This window comes from Acartia tonsa, chromosome 14, assembly GCF_053477335.1.
Source record: "Acartia tonsa isolate MP-2025a chromosome 14, ASM5347733v1, whole genome shotgun sequence".
Taxonomy (NCBI): domain Eukaryota; kingdom Metazoa; phylum Arthropoda; class Copepoda; order Calanoida; family Acartiidae; genus Acartia; species Acartia tonsa.
In genome coordinates, this window is record NC_137273.1 from 6,413,900 (window position 1) to 6,424,298 (window position 10,399).

Sequence of the window (10,399 nt, forward strand, 5' to 3'; positions counted from 1 at the left end):
TTAGTAACTATGATACTCAGCCTGCGACTGTACGCAATTCTGTCCTAATGTAGTGCCATGGCCCGATAATTACACAGTTTAGGATGGGTTAAGTAGGGTAAATTCAGATTGCTTTTATTTTGTATTTTCGAAAGAAATCCTAGCTTCCAATTTACACAATAAAAGAATAACCAACATTTGCAGATATCACACATTGTCAACAAGGAATAGAACAATAAGAGGGAGTGCAGCAAACCTATTTATAGGGTCTGGCCCCTACACTAACGCAAGTGTCATCATTGTTCATAAAATGTTTTGATATTTTCAGAGAGGAAAGGGACAATGGACTGTAAATTATCAATGTTTTACAGTATTTTGTGTAATTTTGTCCATCAGCAGCAATGTTCATCAATTTAACATCAATTGTCTTATCCCCTAAGATCCAAGAAAAATTTATGTTATCTTTAATTGTTTACAATGAAAAAATGTTAATTTTTATCTTTTTGTTTACAAACAACTTTTATAAAACAGTTAAAAAATGTATCTGTTACTGTTAAGTGTAATATGCCTGTTTGTGCATAGTTCTGCTAAAAATCATAGCCAGTTTATTTATCTGTATGATGATTTGGATCAAGGAATAAACTTATTTGGAATTTATACATGACGGAAGAAAGGGTGTTGCTTTCCCTCCAAGTGTTTAGAAAGCACAGAAGCAACTCCTCCCTATTTTTGAAATATTTTTCAACAATTTTTTTGGGAGGGGTATTTTTTTTCTTTCTAGGAGCGATTCCTCTTGGGAGGGTGGCGATATCCTCCCCCAAAATAGTTATAAACCTTACCGGGACCTATGAGAAGCTACCCTGTTAAGGAGAACCCGAAAAGTTTAGCGGTCAGCAATATCCTTTGCTACAAACAAAAAATCAGACAGACAGACAGACATCGTTCTACTTTGTATTATAGATAACCTAACCTAACCTGACCTAAAGTAATAAACAAACAAATGAAAAACTACCCAAATGTGAACACAGAAAGTACCAAAAAGTGATCGGATTGTTCCAACAGAGTATTCCAATAAATGGATTGATCTTCTTGACCATTGAAACAAATAGTTAAGGGTCATTTTGTATTAATAGTTTGCAATTCTTACTATTCTTAAAAGCGAAGCTTTTCTATATTTAGGGTCGGTCCGTCCGTCCGTCCGTCACGGATAGCTTTTTTCGTTAATATAGGCATGTTATAATTGTCCTATCGATTTCAAATTTTGCATGGTGATTCCTTTAGTAGTTAGGTACGAAGCTTTTCTATAATTAGGGTCGGTCCATCCGTACGTCCGTCCGAGATAGATAGCTTTTTTTCGTTAATTTAGGTATGTTAGAATTGTCCCATCGATTTCAAACTTTGCATGGTGATTCCTGTAGTAGTTAGGTACTCTATAATCATTACCAAAATGTCCGTACGTCCATTTTAAACATGTTGATTTTTTTTAAAAAGTCCTAAAAATGTAAGTATGTCCATAAACATTATTCTGTATAAAGCAGTTTTTCAACAAATTTACTTACAATTTTGCTTCGACTCTTATACATTTATATTCTGATTATTCAGTTCTGACACTATATAGGTGTTAATGTCCGTTTGTCCTACCGTTTCAGTGCTTTGCTTTTATGGATGTTGTCATCCTTGTTTGTTTTTATATCTAGAAGACGTAACAGCCCACAATCTAAATTATAGAAATCTTCCAAAATAAGTTTAATTTTGAAGTTGGTGAAATGCTCACATTGTCAGAATGTACCTCCTCTTTAGAATCAAAGGTATGCGTATTATTATAAAGAGAGTGAGATGACATTGGACTAAATTATACTGGTGTATCCAAAGTTTATAAAGCACATTCTCACATTTGTTGATATAACAAATTTTTGTTCTGTCGGTCATGCTACAAAAGACAAAAATGAATTTTTAAAAAAGAGTTTTGTGTTTTTCTATTGTTTATTAATCAAATATTTTCTCTCTTTATTTTTATGACCAATGAACATCGTCTCTCATGAATATTGTCATCCTTCTTTTTACAATAATTGTTATCTATTTAGGGATTTGATAACCGTGCCCGTTCTATGTGTATCAATGGTCTCTGGCTGTTCTATCCAGATGAAGGATTTAACATCAATGATATTGAAGGTATTTCTATGGTGGGTGGGCATTCACTTTTGCATATTTGCACATCTACTAGTGTTTTATTGGAATGATTATTGAACCCAATGGTCGGCATTTGCGTAAATGATAGCTTGCCTGCTTCTATATAAGAGTCATGCAATCAAATGGTTTGTTGTCTGTTGGATGTTACTTAACTTGATAGCCTATAGTTGGCATTAGAGTATTGCATCACATTACAAGTGGTTTAAATCAAAGTTAAATCTTTTATTCCTGCTCCAATAAATTAGATATTTCATATTAGTAGGAAGCTGTAAGACACAATAGCATATAAATACAAAAGCAAATAATGCAGATATAAAGTTGCGTGTTTCTGATGATTTTATAATGTGAAAAAGGTAAGAAAGTGAATGCTATTGGCGAAAACAATACACTTTTCTTTATAATGATTATTTGTTACAGAAAAGTAGTTCAGAGAAGAATCTTTTCAAAATTATTTTAAAGGTCCTACCTATTGGGTATATGGAGACAATCATTGTGAAAATATGCCCTCACCATTAGATCAACAGGTTATGCTTGTATAAAAGCTACGCTACTAGTTGTTGTATGGTTAGTTTGTATGTAATTCAAGGGAGGTAGGGGACATTAGTCTGTTACTCATAATCGTCCTTTTTATGCTTATATTCACACATAGTGGCTCAGAAACTTAGAGAACTTCATCAAATATTGATTTGCCAGTAAAAACTATCATAGTCCAAACTTTTCAACTGCTCTTTTTTATCTACTTATGGGGTAATTTGGATTGTCATGATTGAGGTTGTACTGTCAAGATGTCCAAAATTGAGTTTTTATAGGTACAGAATAAATTGTAAATCAATTTGTAATGTAGGTCTATAATGAAGGTGTCATGCTTGAGATTTCACGGATACTAGAATAACTAAAAAGTTCTTCCTAATAGCAACATATACTAATATTATAAAAACTGTAACATGACAGGTGTCGAGCTTGAGATTCCATGGATATCAGAACAACTGGAGAGTACCCCTGTTGACAACCTATACTGGGGAGTTCTTTACTGGTGATGAAGAGAGTGCTCTGTTTGACAGATTTGAATATACCAATGATGATTCTGTAAGTAATGCAATTTATTATTTTGAGAAACAATAATGAGGGAGAGAATAAGCAATGGATGATAAATTAATTCATATGATATTTACAATCTATCCTTGAATTTGGAGAAAGTTTAAATTATCTTGGGTTTTTTTTTGTTTAAGATTTTGAGTTTGTGTCCTAGACTACAAGTAGACTTTAAAAAATAGTTTCTACTATTGCCATAGTGGGCAAATGACAAAAAGAGTAAATTGGCCAAAAACTGATAGCTAAAGTCGTTATATTAAAAATTTTTTCTATTTTGTGGAATAAGGTTATTCTTTTCTTTCAAATAATGATTTGTAGGCTATGTCACTGATTGTAACAGGTTGCTACCCATGGACTATCTATGAACATTCAAGGTAAAATTTTTAATTATTTTTCTCGTATTCATTTGAATCCGGTGGATAGGAACCGGTTCTCATGAATACGAAAAAACTATGTCTAGCATCGTATTATATCCAGTTTTCTACGAATATAGAAATGTACAATCATAAGATTAAAACTAGTTTTTTTAGCCAGTGCCTTCGGCACCACGGGGCTAAAAAAACTAGTTTTAATCTTATAATTGTACATTCTATATCCGCGGAAAGCCGTTTATAATACGATACGAGAAATAACTATTCTCGTATTCATTCGAATCTGGTGGATAGGAACCGGTTCTCATCCATACGAAAAAACTATATCTAGCATCGTATTATATCCAGCTTTCTACGAATATAAAAATGTACAATCATAAGATTAAAACCAGTTTTTTATAATCTTATAATTGTACATTCTATTTCAGCGGAAAGCCGTTTATAATACGATAAAAGAAATAACTATTATCACATTTTAATTATTAAACTGCTTCAAGGTGGGAGGATTTCATTTTATATTTTGGATCCATTAGAGGTTCCTGATATTTAAATATATATGTAGAATATTGGAATTTCTGTTTAAAAAATATTTATTTTAATAGGTATAATGGAAGATGTCTTTGTGTGTACCCAGGTAAATTATAAATTCATTTGTGTTATAGAAACAAGAACAACTACATCTGTAACAATAAATCTAACATTATGACAAATGAACATTACCAGTGCGTGTAATGCTTTTAGTATTGTAGAAACAGAATATCAATTTTGACTAAATATTATTTTAGATGAAGACTGCAACCCTGGATTCTATAGTCAATCCACATCACTAGGTGTCTTGGCTGGAGAGGCTAGCAGTTGCAGGTAACAATGGGTTCTACAGTCAAACCATCTTAATTGTTATTTTGGATGGAAAGGCTAGCAGTTGCAGGTAATCCTAGATTATACATATAATCATTACATCTCTATGAATTAGTACCCTTGATTAAATCTAAACCTCTGAATACACCTCTACAGGAGTTGTTGATGGTCAGACTAGCAGCTGCAGGTTTTCAGGTATTCTATGTCAATCCACATATCTAAGTGTCTTGGCTTCTACAGTTGATCAACATCTTAGGGTGTTTTGACAGGTAATCCTGGGTTCTATAGTTAATTTATATTTCTGGGTATCTTTGCTTCAGAGGCTAACAGTTGCAGGTAATCCTGGGTTCTATAGTCAATCCACATCTCTGGGTGTCTTTGCTGGACTAGGAATTAAAGTTTTGTATTCCCTTCCTAAATATAGAGTACTATTTAAGGCTTAGGAAACCATATCGAGAATGTCCCAAGAAAATTTCCATTTAACACACCCTGATATAATTTTGTACAGCTTAAGCAATTTTTATTTATTTAGACAAGGATGCTTATGTGAGGAGAAGTTAATGCCAGATAACTACAAGTCCAAAAGCAACTTTGGAAAGATCAACAATTAAACGCTACATTTGAACATGATTATCCTTGTTTTCATTTCATTTATTTATTTTTATGTATTATACCAAAACATAAAAGTTAAGTTGAAATAAATATACACTTCAAAGTTTTGTTTGTAACACAAGAATAAATTTGTGTAAAAGAAGATGTTAGGTGTCAAAAAAGAAACACAAAAATTTTATCATTGAAAATTAGAAATGCTTATCACATGTCTTAATCAACAAATGCTATTTCGGACTTATCGATAAAAAAGCTTTGCTTTTAAAACGATTACTATCCAAAAATAAAACCGTTTTTCTTCTTTCAATGATAAATCAAAGCAATTTTTTCACCCACGCTTTGAGATTAAAAAACAAAAGAAGAAAGATTTAAGAAAGAAAGAATATTGACTATTGATCTAAAAAGATTTAATTTTTTTTCCAAATTTCGCAGCAATAAAAATCAAACTGAAATATTGTTAGTTTAGTGAAAGTTCTCTATAAACATTCGTGTCTGTCTTTCTGTTCTTCTGTATTACTAGTATTAATTTTATTAAACAGCCAGAACTACAATGACACTATTTATCACTTACTAGATGTTATTAGATTTTACTCTTGGAATAAACGTCTCTGGCTTTAAAACATTTTAAAAGTTTCTCACATGAAGGTAGAGTGGTGTGGATTCATTTCCGCAAATGTTACACAGCATATTACTAAAACAGAACTAAAAAGGTGCAACTCATTACCATGCACAGTTAGCACTTCTCAGAAAAAGGTCATGCAATCAAAGGGTTGGTTGTCTGTTGGATGTTACTTAACCTAATATCCATGGTTGTTAGAGTATTGCATCCTATTACAAGCGGATGATGCCCTTGGATTCTCTAGATGATCACTTGAAATCGAAGAAGAATCCTGGACCAATTAGGTAATAAAATAATTTTGTAAATGTCGGAACACCCCTGCTTTGGCAGATATTTATTGATATCCACAATAAAACCCTTTTCCTTCCTTCAGTCAGGATGTATGCACAGGGTGTCAGAGGTTAAAAAATCCACAAGTTCTTAAAATTTATATAATTTTAACAAAGAGAAAGAGATATAAAGGTAGAGAGATAGAGAAAGAGAGAGATAGAGGTATTGATAAGAAGAGAGAGAGAGAGAGATATCTCTAATATAAAGTAAGAAGTTTTTTTTTTGTTTAAAGCTAAAGATATCGGATATTGTTTGTCAGAATCTGTTGTTCTTTTTAAGGAAGCTTAATAAATACCTTTTGGTGGTTTTAGGCTATTTTACTTACACTATCCAAAAGGCTAGTATAGATCTAACCGCTTATGATCTGATCAGGGTCTCCGTAACAGGGTAGCTTCTCATAGGTCCCTGGAAGGTTTATAACTATTTAAGAGTGCGGGTACCACCACCCTTCCAAAAGAAATCGCCTCTAGAAAAAAATTAAGTTTAAAAAAAAGGAAATAAAAATGAGGTTGGGTGGAGGGGTTTGGGATTCAACTCCCCTTCCTCAAGTGCCACTAGAGGCCTCTATTGGCGTAGCCGCTAGTGAAGAAAAAAAACAACAGAAAAAAATATGGCACCCTAATTTTAAAACGACAGTCATTTTCTGAAACATCATTCATCAAGAAATGCTTAGCCTATCTGATATCAAATAATATCTGTCTTTATGTGTGTATGTGTGTGTGTGTGTGTGTGTGTGGGTCTGTGTATGTCCCTGTGTGTGTGTGTGAGTGTGGGTGTGTGTGTGTGTGTGTGTGTGTGCGTGTTTCCGTCTTTAACTTTTTCCCAAGATATATCTTTCACGTTTGTTTCTTTTTAGCGAAGCTACTCCATAGCTTATGTAGAATACTAGCAGCTGAGACCCACCCACCCAATATCAATTTAAAAAAGAAAAAGCAAAATAATTTTTGACTGGACTTTTTTCTCTTGGGAGGTAGGATTTACTCTCCTCCATAATAGTTATAAACCTTTCCAGGATCTATGAGAAGCTAAAATGTTAAGGAGAACCATATCGATTAAGCGGTTAGCGAGATTCTTTAGTACTGAAAAACAAACAGACATAACGACACAGATCCTGTTTATATATTGGTGTTTGTCTGTACAAATCCCTATAATTTTTTACTTAATGGATATCATATCATCTTAATTTTTAGATGGTGATTCCTATGGTGATTATGTCAGATTTATATTTGTTCAGACTTTTGTTTCTTCAAGTGCTGTCACTTTATAATTCTTAATTTTCATTTGTCTAATTTGTTGATCTTCGCTTTTATTAAATGATGCCATCCTTGTTAAAAGATATATAAGACATATACGTATAAGCTTTTTTTCCTTTCGATAAGCATGTCATATTTATACTTCTGTATTTTCAAGGGATCATAAGGGGTAATGCAATGGATGATAAATTGATGCACATTACCTAATATGTATAATATAACTAATTCAAATTAACCCTTTACAGTCGGGCCCCTTGCCGCACCTTAATCAGTCGAGGGGGGGGGGGCGTTCAACGCCCCCCTTATTATCTCAGTTCCTATCAGAGCTAAAAGGCAAAATTTTTTTTGTACAAGTCCCCTGTTTGATAATGAATTTCCGACCTTTCATAAGTCTAATTAAATTTTCGCTTCCTTCACCCTTTTATTTAACAACCTTTGTTTTTAAGTCTTTTTTACTTTAAAATTTCAAACGGCTGTATTTTTTTATTTTGAAGCTAGAAGACCAATTTTTTCCAGAAAATGTTTATCTTTATGTAAAGTTTACATTAGAAATATCAAAATATAAATTTCAGCGGATGCAGCTGTACTTGGAAATATAAATACGTTATGTAGACATGTCAGAAAAGCTTAAGTTTAAAATTTGAAGTCTCTAAGTCAAAAGTTGCGTTTTAAAGATTTCTGGAGACCTTGAGGATCAGGACCTGCAGGATCATACATGGAACCTGAAAGTGACTTGAACACCTGTATTTCATATAAGGATGTACTACTCAAGAATATTTTATTATTTTGGTATGATAAAATGCTTTGTTTTAGTCAAAAAAATGTTTTTGCTCTTTACCTGGATGACCCTGCCAGGTTTGCTGGCATCCTGTGCCCGCCAGGATGGAGATATTAAAAAAATTCCAAATCTCAGTTATGTGTCATACCCATACTTAAAAAGTCACGCAGTTTGGGCTCTTTATCTTTCACACGCAGAAAATGAGATAGAAAAAAACGGAGGGTTAAGGGTTAATAATCCCACTGATGGTTTTAACCAATAAAAAATTTCCTAAAATTAACCAAAGTTTTTAAGCTAACAAATGAGAGGGCATGTTAAAAAATCTGTGGGTACTAATATAATTTGCAATTCAATGTCCCCTCCCTCCCTGCATATTTATGGTTCCTAAGAAAATCTCTACAATTTCTTTAACATACTCTAGCAGTTTAGTATATGTAGAAATTTTGTAACTGTGATTTAAAACATTATTGTAATAAACGTAAAAAGGTAGCTTATAAGATATTATAGAAATATTGTAAGCGGTAGTTCATTTGTTTGTTATTTAATTTAGGTCAGGTTTGGTTTGGTTATGCAATTGTAATCAGGGAGTAAGTGAGGGGACAATGGATCGAATATTCAATTTTTAGGAGTCTCAGACTTTGGGCATTGGCTTAAAGGGAATGCGCAAGAATTTAGCAGTTTCTGACTGACTTTGGGTACTAGTGCACAGAATGACGCTAACTCGTTTGTTAATTTTGAATATTGCAGACAAGTATCAATAAACTTAATTTTTTATGATGTGGCTGGTTTTTTCTCCAGAAAATATCATTTCATAGATAAAAACAATATTGTGATATTTGTTTAATAAACAATCTAAGAATCCAATTAAATTTTGGGTTATGGGGCTATGGGTTGAATGGGTTCTAAGGAGATTTTTCTAGTTATTAATTACATAATGGTTACGTCAGTCTGATGGGCTCGTAATATAATCTTCATGAATGCTTTTTTCTTGGAACTTTCTTCTTATTTCATTGTTTTCTGTATTGTATTAACTCTCCCTTTAAAATTTTCTCCATATTTTCTGGATTAATCTGGATTTCTAGGTCTTTCAGCAAATACTCTTAAATTGAATAAATTGCCCATTGTCCCCTCCCTTACTCCTTGAATTGTAATATTCATTCAAATTAGATTATTTTTTATACAAGCTTTATTAAATCTTATGATTACAATATTCTTGAAAATCTTTACAAATACAATCTATGTTAAACTTCCCTTTTATAGCATTAAACATCTATAATGTAGGTGCACTCTTTTATAGGGACCCTTTTACTTTACCTAACCTGACATTGCTAAAGTTGCCTTTAAAAGTCGAAGTTTTTAGAAGGGGGTTGTACCGCCTCTAATTCAGCCCCTAAAACAGTTGAGGGGGAGTTGAACGTAAAAAAGTCACAACCCACTTCAAATAAGGGTGGGGTTAAAATGATTTGGACTCTTCTTATTGTCTGTATTACACCCTCTTCGAAAGGGTGCAGAAATTTTCGACGCAACCCCCTGTCAAAACCCTAAGCACACCACTTCTTAAAACATTCCAAGACAATTTGCTAGGGACCCTTTTTTCCAATCCTTTCATTTTTTTAATATCTTGAAGCCCCCATAAGTCACAAATCATTTCTTTTCATTATTTGACACAATTTCAAGAGTTTTTACAGGGATACAGGGATAAGACAATGGACAAGAAAATAATCTTTCCCAAATTCTAATTTAAATTTTCTGCCTGTAAAAAAATAGGGGGAAGAAAAAGGTGCAGATTATTGTATTGAACATTATCCTTTACATTCCTGAGAGTTTGATCAATTGAAACCTCTTTTGTGAGAAAGAATTAGAAAAATAGAAAGAAAACCCTTTGGAGATGAACAGGATTTATAATTTATAATCAAATGTATCGCAGCTGAAATAAGAAAGAGGATTATACATTACAAATATCAATTTAAAGAAAAATCTTGATATATATTTGTCTTGCAGTGAATTTATACCGAAAGAATAAATAACCACTGAAACGATATGGCTGGTTTGCAATAAGTTAATATAGACTCCAGAAAGTCAAGAGCTAAAAGAAATCATTATATTTCTATACTTTTGTATTTAAAGTTGTTATTTTTATTAATAATATTCCTTTGTTACACACAGAGGGTTAAATAAATAATGAGGCTTTTGAAATTTGATTAATTTTCATGTTTCCTTATTCTCAAACATTTTTGATCAAAGAAAGAAAGAAATATTTGAAAAATAAGGACAATTTTGCCTATATGTAGCGCAAGAACAATAATCTAACAACATTTTA

At 32.5% G+C, this 10,399-nt stretch overlaps 1 protein-coding gene across 1 annotated transcript; it reads left to right on the plus strand.

Annotated features, from left to right (window-relative positions):
* The first annotated feature begins 514 nt into the window (after nt 1-514).
* On the plus strand, nt 515-5,205 carry LOC145305315 (uncharacterized). The gene is made up of 9 exons (XM_080146925.1): nt 515-611; nt 1,735-1,787; nt 2,064-2,151; nt 2,629-2,693; nt 3,121-3,255; nt 3,580-3,635; nt 4,235-4,266; nt 4,418-4,493; nt 5,023-5,205. Exons 1-9 carry the CDS (start codon nt 518-520, stop codon nt 5,099-5,101), a joined length of 678 nt encoding a protein of 225 aa, XP_080003051.1. The 5' UTR covers nt 515-517; the 3' UTR covers nt 5,102-5,205.
* Nucleotides 5,206-10,399: the final 5,194 nt, after the last annotated feature.

Coding starts and splice junctions, on each gene's coding strand:
- LOC145305315 (XM_080146925.1), top strand. CDS start 518: ATGTATCTGTTACTGTTAAGTGTAATATGCCTGTTTGTGCATAGTTCT. Junction 2,152..2,628: donor TAACATCAATGATATTGAAG/GTATTTCTATGG, acceptor ATTATTTTAAAG/GTCCTACCTATTGGGTATAT. Junction 4,267..4,417: donor ATGTCTTTGTGTGTACCCAG/GTAAATTATAAA, acceptor ATATTATTTTAG/ATGAAGACTGCAACCCTGGA.